This window comes from Rhineura floridana, chromosome 3 (genome assembly GCF_030035675.1).
Source record: "Rhineura floridana isolate rRhiFlo1 chromosome 3, rRhiFlo1.hap2, whole genome shotgun sequence".
NCBI lineage: Eukaryota > Metazoa > Chordata > Lepidosauria > Squamata > Rhineuridae > Rhineura > Rhineura floridana.
In genome coordinates, this window is record NC_084482.1 from 126,285,204 (window position 1) to 126,307,308 (window position 22,105).

General features: G+C 44.6%; 1 protein-coding gene across 5 annotated transcripts in view; it reads right to left on the bottom strand.

Moving 5' to 3' along the window:
* Positions 1–1,391: 1,391 nt before the first annotated feature.
* SLC38A3 (solute carrier family 38 member 3) overlaps positions 1,392–22,105 on the bottom strand; it is a 106,689-nt gene continuing 85,975 nt past the window's right edge. For 3 of the 5 annotated variants that reach the window (XM_061617807.1, XM_061617808.1, XM_061617809.1), the window contains 9 exons: positions 21,439–21,497; positions 18,708–18,848; positions 17,810–17,889; positions 17,013–17,113; positions 16,312–16,436; positions 15,076–15,220; positions 13,034–13,137; positions 11,502–11,577; positions 1,392–1,756 (listed from right to left, as the gene is read on the bottom strand). In XM_061617807.1, the coding sequence (XP_061473791.1) occupies positions 1,671–1,756; positions 11,502–11,577; positions 13,034–13,137; positions 15,076–15,220; positions 16,312–16,436; positions 17,013–17,113; positions 17,810–17,889; positions 18,708–18,848; positions 21,439–21,497 (917 nt within the window). In that variant the 3' untranslated portion in view covers positions 1,392–1,670. Of the gene's footprint in view, positions 1,757–3,147; positions 4,956–11,501; positions 11,578–13,033; positions 13,138–15,075; positions 15,221–16,311; positions 16,437–17,012; positions 17,114–17,809; positions 17,890–18,707; positions 18,849–21,438; positions 21,498–22,105 lie in introns of those variants that run through there. The other 2 variants (XM_061617810.1, XM_061617811.1) reach the window with 2 other exon arrangements.

Below are 22,105 nucleotides of genomic sequence, written 5' to 3' on the forward strand. Positions count from 1 at the left end.
AAATGGCTAAGAGTCTTGGTGGACCACTTAATTTTTTTGCTGCCTGTTACTGTATAGCAATTGTAATGCAGTGTGCTAGATGCTGTATCATTTTTAATTGTATTTTACACACATGCCACAGACCACTGGGACCCGATTTACAGCTTTAAAGGTTATCTGAAGGACTGCCTCCATCCATATGAAGCTGCCCAGTCTTTAAGATGGGCATCTGAAGCACCATTCTTTGATCCACCAGCAAGAGCTATCATATTAGTGAATACCAGGGACAGGGCCTTTTCTGTAGTGGCCCCATACAAAGAATATCCCGCCTCTGTGTAAATACATATGTCCCCTACTTCATTGGCCTTTAGAACTGTAAATACTTTTTTATTCCACCCTGCATTTGGGCAATTTTATGGCTCTATGTTTTAATAAATGATTTTATCTGTAGCTAATGTTTTTTAATTTTATATATAATGTTATTCTAATCATTTGGAATTTTAGCATATTTATTGCTTGATTATGAAGTTTGAGGCTGTGAACTGCCTTGTGAGATTAGCTACCCGGAAATGTGAGTTACAAACGTGTTCAATAAAAAAGCAAATATTAATGTGCCATCTCTCTTTTGCATGTGCAACCTTCTGCACAGTGGAAACACCACAAGAGAGATAATAAGTCCAATGCATAGAACTGGAAACACAGTAGCACCCAATGAAGAAGTTGGGGGCAAGAGACAGTAAATGGTAACCAAAAACGGAAAGTGCAGAAAAGGTCAAGCTGTGGCAAGAAGCAGTTAGAAACCTTAGCCCAAATCCTGCTTCAGTCACATATGGCCAATAACACTACTGGACTTGGTTGGAGATATACCCATTCACATCAGCATCAGCAAAACATACCCAGCCATTTCAGTGTGAGCATCATAATGCACATCTGCATTCAAATGGGCTGGGCATGCCTAAGTCTTCCTCATGCATGGATCTCAATTGCAGGATCAGTCTGATTATGCACTAGCCATGGAGAGTGATTGAAATGGACACACTGGGTGGCTTGTTTACCCACAAGAATATTCACAGCATTTAGATTTACGTGTGATTAATATTATGTAGTTATAATAATTAACTGTCAAATAATCATGGGATTTTCCTGTTTGGGGTAGAGCATTTGCCCAGTAAGGTTTCAGCTCTGTTATATAAAAGTCCCAGGATCCAATAATCCTTAGTTACAACTGTGGGATGCTGAAACATCTTAGGTTATTTTAAAAAACACTGCAATGTTTTCTTCATTTTAATATAGCCCCTGTACAGCACCTAGATTTTTAAGTGCTTTATAAATAATCAGTACTATTAATATGATTATCAAGAACACAGCAGTCTTACTTGGGCAGGGTTAAAGCAACATATCGAAGCCATCAATGGATTTAGTTTAAGATTTATTATTTTTATCAGGGCATATTTGTCAATGCTGTAGCATGACTGAGGAGGCTATCTGCCAGGTATATTTGAAATTTGCACTTGACGTAATGTTAAGACTGTGTGCTTTTCTGCTTTGGGTTTCGAAGTTCTTCCACACACGTAGAAACTGCAGGCTCATCTGTATTGGTAAATTCACATGAGCTAAGAAAAGCAGGGTTGGGCTAGCACAAATGCAAAAAGTGGCAAGTCATTTGTTGCTATTGGCTGGCTGAAGTCTGGTTAGTAGCTGATCCTCTCTGCTAAAAAATGTCTTCCTCTCATAATGCTCTCCTTCAGTTGATTGATCATCCTCTTTGCCAGGCATCCTTCATATCAAGAAGAAAAAAAGCTTTTAGCATTGTGCCCACTATGGGACACCAAACATGTAATGAGAATTAAGCTCCATCAACCTGTACATTTAGATTTAGCAGGAAGCCTGTGCTCCCAGGGCTACGCACTTTTGCTTTGAAGCAAAGAGCAAGAGCAAGGGTGTGGGGAACTCCTGGTCCTCCAGATGTTCTTGGACTCCAGCTTCCATCAGCCTCAGGCATGATGGGGAGTTGTAGTCTAGGTCATCTGGAGGGCCTCAAGTCCCCTCACCCATGATACATTCTTACTCTTTAACTCTTCTTCCTGTTTAACAAATATTGCATGGTCACTTTAAGGGACATTTGGGAAATATCCCATGTACCTGTTTACCATGATGTAACTTCCTAATGGGTGGGATTTAGTTACATGACTTCCTCCTCCTTTGTCCTGGGGGCTTTTTGAATATTCTCCATTGCTGATCTTCCTACCTTTGAGAGAGGCCGCACGGCATGATGCTCTCTTTAAGAGCATCAATTACAAACACCAAGATGGACTGAGACGTCTATATTTTATTTTCTTCTAAGCTAGAGCCTTCTGAACATGTGAAGAGGTTATGAGTAAACATTCTTTTCTTTTACCTAAAGGATTGTGTCTGTTGTTATTTCTATAGAGAAAGGTGGGGCTGGTTTATATTCTCATTCTGCTGCTTGTATTTTTACAACTCTGCTAAGAAATAGAACCAACCAAATTAATTCCTATTTCTGTGTGTATTTTTATAATACCGAACACTTCCTTTATGTGTAGCGAGCCTGTGACTTGTTTTTATATCTCTGGCGTTCACCTAAATATGTGAAAACCACAGTCTTCAGCATGCAACACTCTGTTGATACAGGTGACAGCAACAACTGGGCACAAGACATTTTCCCAGCTGCATACAGTTAACAGTAACTGTGGTCTCTTTAATAGCAGTTATTTAGATCCATGTGATGTTTAGCACTTTTTAATATTTTTGTTTAGTTTCTCAAATCAACCTAAATGTCTGAGTTTTTTAAAAACTGTAATGCCAGTTTGTTATTGATTGAACATAATTATCTGAAGTGTGCTCTCTGTGGCAGAAAGCGAAAAGCTTGTCAGAAATTTTATTATGGGGATCCAGCTATGAAATTTTGGCTGCAATCCTAAGTACAAGTAACCCAAAAAGCAAGTCTTAATTCACCTCTGTGGGCCTTACCTCAGATAAAAGAACTCCATATGATGAGGATGTACATTGCACTCAGTTCAGGCTTTAAAGCTGCCCACTTTCATTTAATTGGTTGGCCAAATAAATGGCCAATCTCACCCTGGCTTACAAATCTTGGATTTTCAAGTCAGACGGACAGGCACAGACTGACACAGGCACAGTACTGTCTAAGGTTTCACATGTTCTTTATTGTTATTTTAAAAAGATTTGTTTCTTTTCCAAATATAGATATAATCTCAGCATATAATTTAAAACAGACCCCTAGTACGTTACAGAAACAGGACTCCTCCAAACAGGCTCTTCCCTTCCTTCCAGAGATTGACTTGGGACACAACGACAGATAGGGTGGAATTCATGCACATATCCCCCCCCCAGATCCCTTGAGGAAAGTGGAAGGGTCCCAGACAAAGGGGGTGGGGAGGGGAGGAAGCCCAAAAGAAATAAACTTTCTTCCTCCAGAATACATTCCTATGACACATCCACCTGAGTTTCTTTACAAAGGTTTGAAGGAGACATTGACATCTAATGTGCTTTGAGCCCCGCAGCGCAGCCTGCCTGCTGTACGGAAACAGAAAGGGAAGACATTTGCCACCCACTAGGAACTGCCATGGAAAAGAACAGGACAGAGGAGAGGCTTGCTCAAAGGACCCTAGCTGGTCCTGAAATGATGCACAAGTGCTTTCCGCTACCACCATGCCCCTTTAGCATTTATCTGCTCACTTTCTGTCCCTCTCCACCCCCTCTCTCAGCAACAGAGGACCTAATTATCATTTACAGGTGCAGGCACCCTAAACAACCAAGACTGCATCTGGTTGCAAGCAAGTGGGTGGCTGGGTGCCAAAATAGTTCTCCAGCCTGCAGCCTAAGTTACAGAAAAAATCATTATTAAAAAGATTGTAAACCTGCTCTGAGCCTAAGGGGCAAAAAGGACCAGGAAGGTAGCATTTTAGGTGGCACTGGTCATGCTGCAAGAATGGTCTCTTGTAAAGGTAAGTGGTTGCTGTGCCAACGTTCCTTTCTCTCCTGCCTTTCATATTTCCTGCTCTGAGCCTGGGCTGCAACCCACAGACCTGTTGTGCCACACTGCCACCTTCCTCTCACCCACTCCTTTCTTTGACCCAAACTACCTACAGATGTGTGTGTGTCTGTGTATTTAAATACAAATTGCCAGCTTTTGTATTCAGGACCCTAATGTTTGGGGAGAGGTGTAGGAAGGCTTTTAACCCTTTCCCCCCTTTGTGGTCCTGATCCAAACCACCTGTACTTGCAATTAGCATTGGGGAAAAAGCCTCCCTTTTGCTTATTTTGCAGTTTGCAAGCGTTATGAGCCCAATGTGGATTACAATCATGGGGGGAGGGAATGGTTAAAGCCCCCTAACACACCCCATGGGTATTTTTTTTAAAAAAAAAACACCCCTGCATTTAAACATATTGCTATGCAGCTATTGTGGTTTGCCCCTTAAGAAGCCAGAGACTATGACCCAAAGGCAGTCCAATTCTGTGGTAAATAGTAGCAGAAACAGCTCACAGCCTGAAACTACAAGCCCATGCCCCTTGTTCTTGGCTGGGAGCTGTTGTGGTTGCTCTCACAAGCAAGCTCCAGTGCTGATGTCATGGTCTATGAGACATGCCGTTTCCACAGCAGAGGCATGCTTTGTTTCTGGTTGGGCTTGGTTGCCTGTGCTACTGCTTGATGAGAGGTACATCACTGGAATGCAGGTGAGTTCTGGACCATGTCCTTGGCTGATATTTCAATCAGCTGGAAGGTCCCAACTGACCTCCAACATGCTAGGGTGGCGAGAGTCATTTTTAGATACCCTGGGCCAAATTTTAATGGCAAATGCATTCTCCCCTCTCTGTTTCTCTTCCAACTAGACACCAGGCTGTAGAAAGAGTCCAATTATCCTGAATTTCACAGCTGGCAGTAAGTTTTCTCCATAGTTCAGGCAGGTGTTCTGGTATCCATTCCCTCTTCACTGAGGACATAAAATATATACACTATACAGAGTTACTGAGCACAACAACAAATACATTAAAAAGATCTACTCTTATATACAGTATTTATAAAAAGCAATTTGACCAGCCACCACCCCTATACAAAAATATGTCTCTTTATTTATGCCCATTATATTAATAAACCCTAGAAATAATTACTTATGGACTTTAAAATTATTTTTGTAACAACAGTGCTGTAAAAATATTCATCTTGGTTTGCTTCCTAACCCCCCACCCCACCCTTTCTGAGTGCTGAAATTCACAAGGTGCATTTTATTAATGAAAGAAAGAAAATTTCCTTATGGCTTTTGGCAAGAGGGGATATTAAACACAGAAGACGACAAACATAATAATGGGGAAAGGTTATGAAAGTTTTATTGGCTACAAGTTGGGCTAGGCTAGCTCCTATTGTGCAAATGAAGAGGGAATGATTCTCCCCCACTGTCTTTTTCAGCCCAAATTCCTAAGACCATTTACTTGAAAGTAAGTCTCATTCATTTAAAGGAAATTTACTCCAACAACAATGGTTTAGGATCACAGACTACGTCAATCTGCTTTTTAAAAAATCATACAGTACCAAAGCAGAATGCTTTAGTGCAGGGGTGGGGAATCTTTGGCCTTCCAGATGTTGCTGAACCACAGCTCCCATCAGCCCCAGCCAACATAGCCAATGGCCAAGAATGATGGAAGATGGCCACTGGATGGCTAAAGGTTCTCCACACCTGTTATAGTGTGTCCATGTTCCACTATCTTCTAAACTGCTATTAAGTTCAATGAAACTTGCCTAGGAATGGGCAGGGGGAGGTGGAATAGGGGAGGAATTGCTGTCCATGGCTTCAATGAGTATTGGGCAGGAGAGTGCAAATGTGGTTCATTCCTAACACTAGTAGCAGCTACTCATTTGCAGGGATGTAACTTCCTTAACTGCATCCTTCAAACTATTTTGAATGCATCCCTCTTGCATGATTTCTGTACAGAAATGCCCACTAGGTGCGATTAAAAAAAATCAAAGTAAAGCCACAGTAGCCTTTTAAGGTGCAAATTACTGGAAGCAGCAATAACCACAAACAACAGCAGGGGGCAGAGTAGCTTCATGGTGTAGAGCCTACTACTGACTAGCACCCTGAATGAATGTCAAGTGGTGGTAGTTGCTTACAGCTTACAGCCTGTTTCAATATATATCCCATAAATTGGCTAGCATGCTACATTTTAAAACCATTGTTACACATAACTGTCACACCCTGCAGGGATGCTACATGCACAGAATAGCTGTTTTGCACACTGTTTTGAGTGGAAAATGAGAGGTTCCACTGCTTTTCCTTTCATGCCCATAAACTACATGGGATGCTGCTGTGCCTGGACAACAATCCCATGTGAATGGCAGAGCAAAGCTGCCCATCTGTGAATGCAGAAGGGAGTACAGCAGTGATACAAGAGAGGGAATCCAGTGTCTTTCACCTCAAGCACTCCCATATAGTAGGCACCTCCTTCCTGCTGAGATTTCCAGAAAAATTGCTGGTTCACCACATCAGCTCACTTGAGGACTCTGCTTTTTATCAGACATGGAATGAGTAGGGGGTAGAAACACCTGGCCTGGTGCTGAATAGGAGGAAGGCCACACTCCACCTGTACCCATTTAATAGTTACAGCACCTATGTAATCCCAGTTGTTAGTGAGCACTGAATTTGTACCTATTAAGAAAAGGCATTATCACTAGAAGCTAAAATGATGAAACTGAGGTTATCATACTTTGGACACATCATGAGAAGACCTGATTCATTAGAAAAGATAATAATGCTTGGAAAAACAGAAGGAAGTAGAAAAAGAGGAAGGCCAAACAAGAGATGGATTGATTCCATAAAGGAAGCCACAGACCTGAACTTACAAGCTCTGAACAGGGTGGTTCATGACAGATGCTCTTGGAGGTCAGTGATTCATAGGCTTGCCTTAAGTCATAATCAACTTGAAGGCACATAACAATAATTTGAAATCTAGTGCTTTAAAGATAGTATTCCAAGCTTATTTTATTTTTCCTAATGTGAAAACGATGAAACTGAGGTTATAATTTGGACACATAATGAAAAGACATGATTCACTAGAAAAGACAATAATGCTGGGGAAAACAGCAGGGAGGAGAAAAAGAGGAAGGCCAAACAAGAGATGGATTGATTCCATAAAGGAAGCCACAGACCTGAACTTACAAGATCTGAACAGAGTGGTTTATAACAGATGCTCTTGGAGGTCACCGATTCATAGGGTCGCCATAAGTCATAGTTGACTTGGAGGCACATAACAACAAGAAAGGGCATGCATTCTGAAAATGTACTCGGTTGCTTCTAGAATGCCAGTTTCTTGCTACATTATGCAGTGGAGACTGGGGGCTCCGATGTCAGTGGAGCAGTGAATCTGCTCCAGGTTTTAGTCCAAACTTTCAAGGAGCTGTCCAAGGTGTTTAAACCAATTCTGAGAATAGGTTCAGCACCTCGGACGGCTCCTTGCAAGTTCAGACTAAAACCTGGAGTGGATTCACTGCCCATCTCACAGCGGAGCCACAAGTCTCCACTGGCATTATGGATCAAATTTGAGCAATTTTGCTGGTATACACCAAGTTCTGAAATACTGAAAGTTCCAGCATGTGATGCTGTTCAACATGTTGAAGAGTTTACAGGATTACTACCTTCAAGTCTATAAATATGCTTTTGTAATCTGTAAGGTGAAGTGCACTTTGAAGTCTCCCAAAATCTCTGACATGGTGTATCAGCCACAGGGCCATACAGAAGCTGCTCGTCCATTTCACTTATTCGGTGCCCCCTCATGAAGAGCTGCTATTCCATTTCCTGTATAACTCCTGGACCCACTTTCATCAGATGAATGTTGGAAGGTCTGGGAAAGGTTGTTATTGTTATTATTGTTATTAATTTACAGTATTACCTAACCTTCACCCTGAGGTCCCAGGGAGTGTAACAACCATTTAAAATGCATCCTTAAAAACAATTTAAAACAAGTTACAATCACAAATACTGAGGTTCCTCAACATTATGGGAGAAAAGGGGGGGGATTTTTACAAGTGCCATCAGCTTCCCAGTGATAATTACAATGGGAAAAGCTCAACAGCAAATAAACGATTATACAAAAGGAAAGAAAGTATTTTCAGTATAGGTGGGGACCCTAAGGTTCCCTGGAAGCATCTTGGGATTCCTCAATGAAAACCACTGTCCTAACACAGCAAAAGAGTATTGCCATTCATCAACTAGCCCCATGATCCCGCACTTTTAGGCCTTTCTCAATAAGAAACAGTTATATATTTCATTCTCTAGTGGAAACTCTGCACACAAGATATTAATTACAGGGGAGGAAAAGCTTGACTGGTTTCTCCTAGCCTTGGAAGACTTTTAAGTTACAGGAATATGAGAGCAGTTCAGAGGTGCTGAATTTTACCATACAGCCCCCTGTGGTTTGTTCATTCTGGAATCAGCCCAGATCCATGGAGTCCTGCATGCTACCCTTTGACTCCTATCACTCATTTACACACAACCTTCAATTCAGGTCTCCATGAACTCCATGCCCCAAATTAGACATGGAACCTGTGCATCAGGAGTGGGGAACCGATGGCCCTTTTTGGACTAACTCCCATCAGCCTCAGCAGACAGCATGGCCAGTGATCAGGTATGATGGGAGTTGTAGTTCAGACACAGCAGGAGGTCTGCAAGTTCACCATTCCTGCCCTCATTTATTTCCTAGGCTATTGTCAGCAGCCATCCACTCAACACAGAAGATCAAATCTTCATCAGTTTTGGGAGAAGTGCCCCATGCTGATCACACCCTATGTCAACATGAGAGAAAAGCCCACAAAGAAGTCCACTGCTCCCTCTGTTCCAGAGGCGAGATGTGGGTTGCCAACTTTCAACCTGCCACTGCAGCTCACAGTGCAAGCCTATCCATGTCTACTCAGAAGTAAGTCTTATTGAATTAAATGGGGCTTACTCCCAGTTAAGGGGGGCTAGAACTGCAGCCTAAGCCTTTAAGACGGCCTTGATCTGAAACAATTAGCAAGTGGTAACTTCTACCTCCATGCCTTGAAAAACTTGGTGGTAATTTTTACACATCAAGCTGGTGTCAATGGTATAACTACAGGGGCGGGCTGAAAACCCTATGTGAAATGCAGAGCTACAAGCACCACTTGCTAAAAAAATAAAGACTCCGCCACCAACTATGCAGCAGTCTTTTTCTCCTTGGATGCAATATACCCATTTCCGCTTCACTTTCTGATTCACTTTCAAGATGCGACCTGAAGTTGTCATTACCAATTATCAATCTGACCCTTTGTACTAGTGATCATTCTCCATTTCTGCAGCTTGTACAACCCAAAGGTCATTCCTATGATTGCATCAGCCATACTTTCCCCCTCCCCATGAGGTGAGAGCTAAAGGCCCTTTGTCTGTGGAAGGACTGTAGCTGAGTGAGGGAGCCCATGCTTGACCTACACAAGGACCCACATTCAGTCCCCTGGCCGGCTGCAGCCCTTTGCATCTCTAGTTAAAATGATCCAATAACAGGAAAGGTAACAGGAGGAACAGGAAAGACTTCTGCTGGAGACCCTGGACAGCAGTCAGATGAGACCAGCAGTAAGGAACCTGTGGCCCTCCAAATGTTGTTAGACTATGATGTCCATCATCCTTGGCCCCTGGCTGGGGCTGATGGGAGGTGGAGTCCAGCACAACATCTGGAGAGCCACAGGTCCACATCCATGGAATAGACAGCCTAGAGTACAAGGACCTAGTATAAGGCAGCTTCCTACATGACAAATAAATGTACTATTGGAAACTATCGGGTTAGCCATCTCTGATTTAGGGAGAAGCCATGATGAATATATCTGCTACTACACAAGGCCTCATCTCCTAATTCAGGGGACACACTGAATATCAAACTGATCATATATAAATTGTGCTAAGGGAGTCGATGGAGGGCATATCCTTGCCAATTTGGGAAAGCAGCTATATAAATACAATTCCATTGGAATCTCACTCCCACTACTCATGAGGAAAGCAACATCAATATGTACAAAATAAATGAATGCAAACTCTCGTAGCCTACTGAAATTAGCAGCAATCAAGTCCTAGTGACCAGTTAGGCTGGTGGGCCAGCTTGGTGGTAGGGTTGTATGGCAACTGCCAGTGAAAAGGAAGAGAGGCCACTGTGATGTGTTAATGGGGAGGGAATGGTCTCTAGCATGGAAGGATCTGGTCACAGACCTATTTACACAGCCTCAGGTGATGGACCCTTTCAGGACTCAGGAGGCTTGGGCAAAGAAGCCTCACCACAACAGAACCTTAAAAGACATTGTGATTACTCCTTGCATTGCCCAATGGCATTAGGAAACATGGATTTGATATCCCTGACACATAGGACTACCCCTCCCCTCCCAAAGTCAAGCTCAGCTTTGTCCAGAGGAGGAAGAGCTATGCCCCTCATAAACCTGTTCCCAAATGCCAACATTCTCTGCTTCACCTAAGTGACACTCAAGCATGCGCAACAAATCCTTGCAAAACAGCCAAAACCTGCATCCCATCCCAGCTGACAGCCCCTAAGGGCTGGCATCTCCAAATCTTCTCCCATGACCAGTCATCCCATTCCAAGACCTGTGGCTTTCTTAACTCTCTCGCTCTGTGTATAACAGACAGCTGCGCAGAGATGGGAAGCAGCAAGGCCCAGGTGGCCTCTGCACTGAGCATCCAATTGTCCTGAGAAAGGAGCATTGATCATGAGGCTCATCACGAGGCTCCCACCCTAGCAGAGGGAACAGGACAAAGTTGAGGGAGGAAACCCCACCAAGAAATAAGGGCCAAGAAGCAATATCTGAGAAGGACAAAAGCCCTATGAATGGGTGGGGGCTGTGGCTATTAAGACTTTTTTTTAAAAAAAACCAAACAGGAATATTCTTTGCTGCATACCTCTCTCTTCCTGCCCAAACGCATTTACTTACAATTTCTAGCCCCAATGCTGTAATTCTTTGGGAAAGCCTGCCCCTAGTTCCCCTAGTGAGCAGTGAATCTCAGGTAAGAACTCTACTCCCGTGTTCTTTAGCCACAGCCCCCCCTTTTCCTTCTGTTCATGCTCCTGACTTTCCAGCTCCCTCAGGGTGGGCTGGACATACTGCACATAATACCATTAACAGCCCTCCCACCCTTTTGAATTGGCCTATTTTCCTCGTTTGCGTGTTCCTTAGGTGCCATTGGTCTGGCCCATCCTAGACTGAGATAAAAACAAGTGCTCAAAGAGTTAGGAACTGGCGTCTGGTCTGGTCTAGCCAGCAGCGCCCCCTAGCTCAATGTGGTTGGGTGTGGGGACTGAGGAATGGAACAGCGCCCCTTTGGCTCAGAGTGGAGCTGTGGACTAAATTACGGCACAGTACTAGCAGAGGTAGGGGGCAGGAAAAGTATCAAAGCCAGCTTAGTCTCCCAAGGCATTGATCCGCAGTCACAAGGCTCCGGGCTTCGTCTAGTGGCTGCCTCCACTCTGCCCGCTACCTGATGCCCAGTCAATGATGATGAAGCTGAGACTCATGATCATGAACAGCACACCAAGGCACGCAAAGAGGGCTGCCTGCAGGGGGAAGAAAGAGAGGATCACTCACAGAAACACCCAGAAACACCCAGGAAGAGGGAATTTTTGCCCCAGGTCTTCAGCCCTGCTCTTCTCTTTCCCATCACTGAGAGCAAGGATTGCTAACTTGCAACTCACAGCCCAGATTTAGCTCTCAAAGCAAGTTTGACTGCTTCCTGGCAATCCTATCCATTTCTGGCTCAGTAAAAACATGTGCAGATATTTTGGTCATGAAAGAAAGAGATCTCCAAAAGCTGTAGGAGACAGAGATATCTCAGACTTCAACGTTTCACTTCTCATATGGGTTTCATCTCTGAAGCCCCAGGTATGCCAACAGCATGTGCCTCAAAACTGAAATCCTGGCTGCTAGGTAGGACCAACGTTACTTAGTTCAGACACCTGTGGTTTGTGCAGCAAAATTCATTTCTGCCCCCTAGACCCTTGTCTGTAGGACAGAGCGATCCTTGAGAATTTGGAAGTTGGCCTTCCCTCGTCTAGAGCAAGTTATCACCTTCACAACCTTGTTCATCACTCTGACAACCACTACCATGCAAGAACGTTGTGTCCTGAAACTGCAGCTACATATTTCTTTCCAAGAGGGATGGGTGAATCTGTCTCTATTGGTTCCTTTCAGTTTCTCATTTTTCCAGTCTTAAGTTCACTTCTCCACATTTCCAACTCAGTTTGCAATTAAAAAGAAGTCCTCATGAAAATTCATCAGTATTTTAGTGTGCATTTCTCCCAGTATACACATCTGTATGCACTTTTGTCTCATATTAACATTTTTTGCAAAACAATTTCCCTAATATAATGTAGTTTTGTATGTTATTTTCATTAATATATGCATTTTTATGCACCCTTTACGCCAGTATATGCACTTTTGTAGACATTACTTGGCTGGAGGAGTGCATTGCAAAATTCAGAGAAGTGCGAATTTCAAAGGATGGCTGCGTTTCAGTTCTCTTATTGCTTCAAAGAGTACAAATTAGGTACATTCGCTTTTAAATGCAAACTGAATCAAATTTCTTTCCCACCGCTAGAATTATCTCTCTCCTATTAAGAGGCAAGAGGGAACCCGATGAAGATATACAAAAGGCTAGCCCCACTGATTTTCTGGCTGCTGATATTACAATCTATGAGCTAGAGATCAGGGTGGTGGATGGCATCCATAGACAATTAGCAGTTCCCCAAATGGGAAGCATCCCCACAACTGCCCACATTAAGAGTGCAGTCCAAGAGCAGATGCAGTTTCTGCCGTTAGCGCCTAGGGATGTGGCAGTGCCTCTGGAAATTCCTGACAGGATGTCAGTCTTAGGTGGATAGTATAAAAGAGGGAGAGGCAGTCAACACGAGGTGCTGCTTCCAGGCCCACACCTCACAGAGCCCTAAAGATAGCCCACCTAACTCCCCCCTCAGGGGTCTTTGTGGCCAGGCTGGGTTCCTAAGCAGTACATACCAGAATCTTGGGAGGGGATTTTGTCGGCTCCTTGTCCTTAGGCACAATCTGGATGTAGAATATTGCTGGGAAGATGAATATCAGGCAGGGAGCCGATGTGGCACCTAGGAGAGACCAGAGGAGAATGGGTTCTGGCGGCAGAAATAAACTCCAGAAAGGGAGAATACCAAGCTAGCCAGCCCCTTACCCGCCCACACCTCCTCACGTGTTTCTCCCAGGAGAAATCAAAACTTGCTGTGCTGGTGAGACCCCTGGCCCTTGCCCCACATCCTTGGCAGACGCCAGACAAGCTATTGATTTCCCCTTTACCTATGGTGATATATTACTCTCTTCAAATAGTGGTTGGGTGGCTGTAAACAAAACGGAAGGCTCTTTGAAGCTGCACAGCAAACAAACATGTTGCTGACGGTAGCCTTGATCCTTAGAAAACAAAACGTACAGGCAGCAGAACTGGAGAACTGAGCTGGGCAGTTCCACCAATGATCTCAAGAAAGTGGGAAGAAATTATTCTCCCCAAGGCAGTTTCCATCATCTGTCTGATCTGGAGGTTATTTAATCAGGAAAGAGCTTGGAAGATGAATTGCTTTCCCTCTACAGTGAGCATCGGAGCTGCCTGAGGGATGATTCCCTCTACCTGTAGACCAATAGCCACAACAAACATTATGCCAGAACGCAACATCTGTTTTACATGGAAGTAAAAACATGATACTGGAGTTGGTCCTCTTGACCATGGAGAAGTTATCCTCCATGAAGGATTTTGTGCTTTCCTGAAGTACACTGAAGCTTGGCCACAGTGGGGACAAAGCCGAATGAGCTCCCTGCTCTCCTATAGACCAAAGAGCACGTTTGTCTCTCCTCCTCTCCATGGTCCAAACTGTATAATGGGAATATAATGGGAATACTATGACTTAATAGTATGGAGGACAATTTAAAGATAAAAGTGGGCTCCTATTCAACTGTACAGTATTAATGTGCAAGGATGAGCCATGCAGTGCTTCCTTTAGAAAACGCAAAGGGTTTAGCTTGTTGAACTTCCCTAATTACTTTTTAAAAAATAAAAGCTACCAGAACCCAGAACACAGGAACAGAAAGAAAGAAAACTTCAGGACACAGGCTGTGTACACCTCATACATTTAAAGCATATTCCGCCTCCCAGAATCCTGGGAACTGTAGTTTACCCTTCACAAAGCTACAATTCCCAGCACCCTTAACAAACTACAGTTCCCAGGATTCTTTGGCGGGAAGGAGGAATGTGCTTTAAAGGAAGGGGTGTACACAGCCACATATCTTCTCCCCAAATATTTTTCCAAAAGTTTTCAAAATTTATATTTTTGTATATCTGTAACAGTCATATTTGCATCAATCCCCCATCCCCAGTCTTAGTCAATGTAAATCCATGTTGGTAAATATTTGGAAGGAACTGTGTGATACATGAAATCTCGAGAATTTAGGTAGGCTTGTGCACGACTTCTCCAAAACCAGCTGGGTATGTAAGTGGAGAAGGTTCAGGCAGAGTGTGGAAGATATTCAGCCGATCACTGCGCTCTGCAGATGAGGGTCTCCTGCAGATACCATCTTAACAGGAGGTTCGTTCTGCACAATATAGGAAATGGACCTTTAGTGTGGTGGCACCTACCCTGTGGAATTCCCTCCCTTTGAATATTAGACAGGCGCCATCTCTGCTATCTTTTCGGCGCCTTTTGAAGACTTTCCTCTTTCAACAAGCTTTTTAGGTTGAGATCTATTCCAGTCTGCGTTAGAATTGCTTAATATGTTTTTTAATAATGTTTTTAACCCTTTTTTAAAGTTGTTTTTTTTTTAAATGTTTTTAATGCTGTTTTGTTTTAATGTATTTTAAGAACTGTTTTTATGATGTTTTAAAGTGTTTTTAGCGCTTTGTTTGCCACCCTGGGCTCCTGTTGGGAGGAAGGGCGGGATACAAATTAAATAATAAACAAACCAACCAACAAATAAATAAATAAGATGGCAAGCAAAGGGAGCTGAGGCCAGGAACAAAGAGATCCCTTGAATGTAAGACTCACCAATCAGTCCAAAGATGCCCAAGATGGAGGGAGCAAAAATGACAAGCAAGTTAATAGACGTCAGCAGCACAACAGCAATTATAATGTGCCGAATCCAGCAGAATTCCTTGTCTTGAAACAGCATTTGTTGAATTGCACGGCGTACCTGGAGGGCAGAAGGTGGTATTATCAGAGTCCCCTCTTTTGAAATAACTCAGAGTTATTCACCACACAGATTAAGAACTATCTTGAAAACACCTTCCCTATCTGCACAGCTACCCAAATTACTGAGCAGCAATATTCTGTTCTGATTTTAGATTCAGTGCCTGTTTGTGACCTTCCTTTTCGTGGGCTCTGGCTGTTTATGTCCATATTCCAGCCAATCCTCCAACTCCAAATCAATCACAGACAATCCAGGCCCTTGATTTAAATGGATGCTAACAGAAGTGGCCAATCTAGTGGGGAAGGGCTGCCTGTCCAGCATCAGCATTGCTGCAGCTTACTTACACAGGGCTGGGAGAGGGTGGCGATGAGGTCGGGGTTGGTGGATGCACCAGCAGGAGTACAAGATTGGCTCTGCCAGTGCATCTGCACAGCCCCAATCTCACTGCTGCCTTGCCCCAGTCCAGCCCTTCCAGGTAAGCTGTAGCAACAGTGGTGCCAGAAAGATGGCTCTGCATCACCATACCATCCACTACTGAAGCTACATACTGTATGTTTTTTCTCCCAGCTGCTGGGAACTTGCTCTGCAAAGATCCCACTCTTTGCAGTTAGCTCACTGTGTTAAGCAAAAGCTGGATGAATCAGGCTGAAACCTCCCATTTTCAGAGGTTTGCTTGTGTGGTTATATTTAGCCTAAGTCACATGGGCACTATTTCATAGAAACGGCTAAACTTGCAGAATGATGCCCAAGTTCTCCAGATCCCTAGCAATAAACATGCCAGTGGGATAACATATACATTGACACTTAGTTCCACCACAGCAATCATTAATGCTCTTTCTCCCTCCCTTGATTTTCTACATATGCTTAGATCTTGACTATTACTCTCTTGCTTTCACCCACAGAGACGCTGACTTGCAGACTTGGCTGCCTTGCTATTTATTCTCTGGTTCAGTGACCAATTACAGACAAGGATGACAAGGCAGTCTAAGAAGTAGCATTCGGTATTAGACTGGTTTATGGTATGTGGCAAAGGAACACACAGAGACACAAACCCCTCCATCTTCATTCACCAGTCTGATGAAAAAGGGACTCACCGGGAAGAGAACAATGGGTACCGTCAGTGTCACAGCAGTCAGCACAGCCACCCGTACGCACAAGATCAGCACGTCAAATGAATCTACTCTGTTGTAGGTGTGGAGCAGCTCTGTTTCTACCTGGCCTACAGGGGACAACCAAGCACAGCACATCATTATAGATCAGGCCTCATACATAGGAAGGAGTTTGTTGGCATCCCAGGTTCTTGGTTTGGGCACAACAATACTGCTTCTGAGAAAGGAAGGCTGAGTGGGTGTTAGCTGTTTCTGCCCCAATCTATGCAGGCTAACGTGCAAATCCTACTTACTTCCAAGCAAATACACAGAATTGTGTTGCACAACATTAAAATAACAAAACACAGCGGGGATATTATTACAACTTAGTGTGTTTGCAATAGAAGGACTCAAAGGACATTTTTATTATTCAGTTCTCTAGCAGAGGCCAAACTGGCACGAGGACTGGCTACTAGGAAGGCTGCATAAAATGTGGAAAGAGTTCTGCACTTGTCATTCCGATCAACGATTTGGGCATCAGAAGACTATGCAGAGGCTGCTAACAACTTCATATCAGTGGAGTGTTCGGCCTCCAAGGAGATTATCCACTCATTCCCCTGAGGAGATGTATATACTCAGGAAAGTTGTTGTCATTACCCCAGTGCCTCCCTCCCCTTCACCATTGGGGTAGAGTGGAAGGGACTTACCATAGAAAGTGAGGTAGCCAAAAAGCGCAGCCAGGAAGTACATGATATACATGACAGCGATGGAGATGTTTGAAATACACTGCATCTTCTTCTTGGATGGGCTAGAAGACATCCAGAAACACAGCATGAGGAGAAGGATTCCTAACCATTGAAAGGCACAATCCCCTTGCTTACTGACACCTCCTTCCTGATCCCAGTTGCTTCTTTACAGATCTCCTTAAAGACAAGAAGCACCCAGCTATATTTATATATTTATTTATTAGATTTATATCCCGCCTTTCCTCCCAGTAGGAGCCCTGGGCAGCAAATGAAAGGACCAAGATCAGAGAAGGTCCTAACTCGTCCTGAAAATTCCAACTATAAAAGGCAAAAGCAGATCTGATGACATGTTTGTCATCTGTCTACCAGGCACCAGATGCATTTCCTTAGCAGGTAACAGTTCCTTTGAGCACCTGGAACTGATATGCAGGCAACAGAAAACAATGGAGCCTTATCAATGGAGTTATACAAAGGACATGTTTGCTCCTTTACTAAATTGAACCAAACAAGCCAATTGCTGGCCTCTATAGTAGCTTGGGGCTGTATGCTTAGCCTACTGTGCAGAGGAAAGCCACTGAGAATTTTCCTCGATGTACAGTGTATGCAATGTGCACACACTGTACAATGTGCACACACTGTACATGTGATTGTGTGCACAGAGTGGTGTCTTCAGACTGGACCCTGCAACATCTCAGCTTCACCCACCTGGGAGTTTCAGCCACACCAGTATCATGCCAAAGCAATGAATCAAGACTCACTCTTTCAGCTCAGTGTAGATAGGCAGGACCTCAGGATGACACACAAAAGCAAATGCCATGATGGGGATGGTATAGGCTGTCTGCAAAGAAGACAGAGGGAAGAGACAGAAAGGATGTCAGCAGGCTCCTGGGCAAGCTCCTAACCCCAAGATCTTTGCTGTCATAGCCCTACAGCAACCTTCAGAAAGGGTCAAGCTGCACACATTACATTAATTATGTGGCTAGTAGCCATGTCAGGGTTTAAAATTTTTTTAATCCTAGACCTGGGGTTGGGGGGATTTTCATTGGACACACAGCACATGAGAAGGGGAGTTTCAGCTTTCCCCCTCTCGGCCACGTTCCCAATGAAAATCCCCCCCACCATGTTGCATTTTGCCTTAGGGAAAAAGCTCACATTGGCACCATGTTAGATTTTCCCATATCTTCTTGCTCTCCCAGCCCTGCACAAGCTCATCTGTTTCCAGTCCCCCATGGCTGCTTTTAGTCCTTTGGCCATGTTGCTCCTTCTGCTTCAAACAGCTTCCCTGTCTCTATCTGCCAGGCTGCCTGCTTCCCTCTCCCTCCTTAAATCCCTGCTCAAAACCCACTTTTGGCAAAGTCTTTCCAGTGAACCATCATATCCTCCCCCTTATCTGCACTGCACCTAACCCATTCTCACTATAGCTCTTTCAGTCCCCTCTACTCCCATCACATACGGTTTTGCCAATGGTTTATGGCACACGACCGTGTCATGTCTACTGTCTGTGCAGCGGCAGGCCTCAGTGTTGGTCCTACAACGGCAGAATCAGATTCAACCAGATACACTTGAGCAGATTTGATACAAATCTGTTATATGGGTTAGTAAATATTTATGTATTTGCTTTTCCTGCAGCGTGGATGATGAATCCACTCATCTGACCTGAGAGTTGAGTGTGAACAAGCTTGAAGAGCAAATGTGTTCCTCTGTTGCCTGGTCATCCTGATAGTTGCCCGTGCTGTTGACTGTGATGTTGCCTTGGTCAGAAAGTGGACAGGGAATCTGGAACTTTTTGTAAATGACCTGAGGTGGAGACAAGAAACCATCAGTGCAGTTCTCTAGCCTGTTATGAATGATTGTGCAGTGGTACCAAAGTATCGGGCCCAGGGTTGCCACTTGCTTGCTTTCTTTTGCTTAGACTGGTCTTATTTTGCCTTAGATGGGCCTCAACAGTACACAATACATTTCTGTTTTGAGATCCCTAGGGAATTAGGGTGAAAATGTTTCTGATTGTCCAAACACAGATGAGGTAGAACTAGGCAGTGAGCAGACAGCAGGACAGAGCCAGCGAAAGTGTCATGACCCCCTAAAGTCCAGCAGAGACAGCGGCTGAATTGCCACTGGCTGAGAAGCTGGGGTAGCTTGCAGGCGCTGAGCTCGATGCTGGTGATCAGGGCCCCACTGAAACTGGGGCTGGCAGGCAGGATGCCACTGAACTGGATCCCACAGCACCAGGCTCCATAGAACCAGTGCCAGGACCTGCACAGGCACCTTCCCCTGGGCCCAAGGAGCAGAGTGCCTCTTACGCTACCTGGCCAGCCCAATAGCACAGGGAGTGCACCAGCTGGGAGGCCACAGATTGGAAGAGAAGTGCTCATCTTCAGGCCAGAGGGTTGGCCCTTTAAGAGACTCTAGCACTCCAACAAAGGGGGTACAGCCCGGGAGAGGTGGCTCAAAATGCCTCAGTTCACCTCCAGCCCTTGCCAGACTTGCCTTGGAAGGTCCTAGCAGCTTGCCTGAAACTTAAGAGAGAGGGGGGTCAGCCAAACCTCTCTAGGGTGTGAGTTCCATGACTGGGAGTGGGGGACAAAACAGAAAAGGCTGGCAAAACATGTCCACCTAGGACATCATGCCTGCAAGGCACCCACTGCCAGATGAAGGGGATGGTGTGGGGGGAGGGAATGGAGAAGGCTCCCACAGAGGGTGTTATAGAGGTATTTTGGTCATCACAGTGCTAGCTAGCTACGTCAGCCCAAAGTTTGGTCGTAACCTATTATAATGGGATGTACAAATAGCACAGCAGGATGGACTTGCCCTACGGGAATCACATTGTAGCTACATTCTGCAAGATATCACAGCTACACATATTTATAGAACTGGGGTGTTAGGAAAAGCAAGATTTTCCCACCATATCAGGTCCCTTAGGGTACCGTCCTGATGAGGAGCCACAGGAAAGGATGTGATTTCATCCGCTATGAATATTTCCAGCGACGGATTTTTCAAACTGAAATACTGTGTGCGATTTAATTGACTGTTTTCAGTTTAAAACTTGCCCTTTCTCGGAGGCTTAGAACAGCGCAAAAGGGTGTAAAAGGTAATAGGTACACAAAACCCCACCATCTGCTTGCATCCCCTTCCCAGTGAACAGCGTGTGCCATCTGGGAGGGTGGGACTGACTTAGCAGGGACAGCTACGTCTCAGCCTCCTCCCGTCTCCCCACGCACTGGCATGAGGCCTCTTCTTCACCCAGAAATAGATCAGTGTTGCTGACAAGGAAGCAAAACCGCAGTGACACTTCCCTCTGGCTGCTGAAATGGCCGAGGGCAGCCTGCTTGCTATTTGCAGTGACAGCCCAGCAGCACTTGCAAAACTGGAGCCACCCAAGCTTAGCAGGAGATACAACACTCTGCTCTTTGGCCAGCCTGCTGGCGCGAGGGTCGCCCAGAAAAGGAGACATTACAAGACCAGCTGCAAGGGCTGGCTGTACCTGGCTCAATTAAGGCTGCTGGGTTGTAGCAAGGGAAAGTTGCTTGTAGGCGAGGAAGGGTTTGCAGCAAGGGCCAGGCTCTGAAGGTTTGTTCCCATGGAACCTGAGTGCAAAATCCTGGCAGCTGGGATCTTCCTTCTATTTATTTTGTTTTATCCCATTTTTATCTTGGCCTCCTTCTTTGGAATAGCTCAGGACAGCAGGCAAGCTTCTGTTTTCCCCTACCATCACAACAGTCCTGTGAGGTGGGCTGGGCTGAGAGATGGTGATGAGCCCAAGGCCACCCAATGAGCTTCATGGCTGACTGGGCATTTGAATCTGGGTCTTCCTGATCCTAGTATGACACTCCATTACTACATCAAACTCTCTTCTCCTAAAGTGAACATGTCATTCAAAACCAAAAACATTAGCTTTGTTTTGTCCCACTTCCCTTCAAGGTTCTTCAGGAGCATTTTCTCCTCTAAAAGACTTTTAGTTGGATCTCCACACAACTAAATGTCAAAGAGGAAGCTGACAGAAACAACCACAAAGGCCTAAAATTGGCTGTCAAACTGACATGGTGCTGGATTGGGATTGGAGAGACTTGGGCTCAGATTTCCAGTCAGCCATGAAGCTCACTGGGCAACCACCAGCTCTCAGCCAAATCTACATCACAGGGTTGTTGTGAGGAAAAAAGTGATGTTGTGAGTAGGGCCCCTATATACGCTGCATTAAACTCCTTGGAAGTAGGGCAGAATAAAAATGTCATTAGTTAATAACTAGGCTGCAATCTTATACTCACTTAATGAGCGTAAGAGACTTATGTCTGAGTACATATGCACAGGATTGCTCTATAAAGAAATAAATAGCTAAAAATTACTGAGGACCTTTGCTACATATGTAGTTGCTGACAATTCAATGACTCACCGAAATAAGGAAGAAGACCATGCAACTGAGGGAAAAACCACTGGCATAGCCGAGATAACCTGGAAACAGAGAAAACAGAAAGGTGCACAGGATTTAAAATGTTTCTGGAAAGTGCTACTCTCCACTCCCTCAGGTGTTCGGTACCGTAACCTTAGTCAGAGTTCAGGGACAGAATCCTAGGTTGTAGGAATTGCTGTAAGTAAAAGGTGGATTTCTGGGTTCATGAACCACCTTCTCTCTTTCATCTACGACAGGGATGCCCTTTTCCCTTCCAGATGTTGTTGGGTTGTAACTCCCATCATCCCTGACCATTGGCCATGCTGCCTGAGGTTGATGGGGGTTAGAATCCAGCAACATAGAGAAGGCCACAGATTCTCCATCCCTGATCCATGAAGGTTTGAGATACACAATTCTGAAAGTGGTAAAAAGTATTCTGCTATCACGGAACAGCCTGGCCTGTGTTGTTCCCTTCACAAACCCAGCTGATGGTTCTCCAGTACCAAACTAAGTTTCTCCAGCACCCTGTCCCCATTGGCCCAGAGGCACAATCGAGCTGGAGAGGGATACTTCTTCAGTGTCTATGGAGGAACAGGTGATTCTGCATACTTTTTGGCAGGACTAGGCAGAACCAAGGCCCGCTTCCCCACCCACCCCATACCTTGCAGCA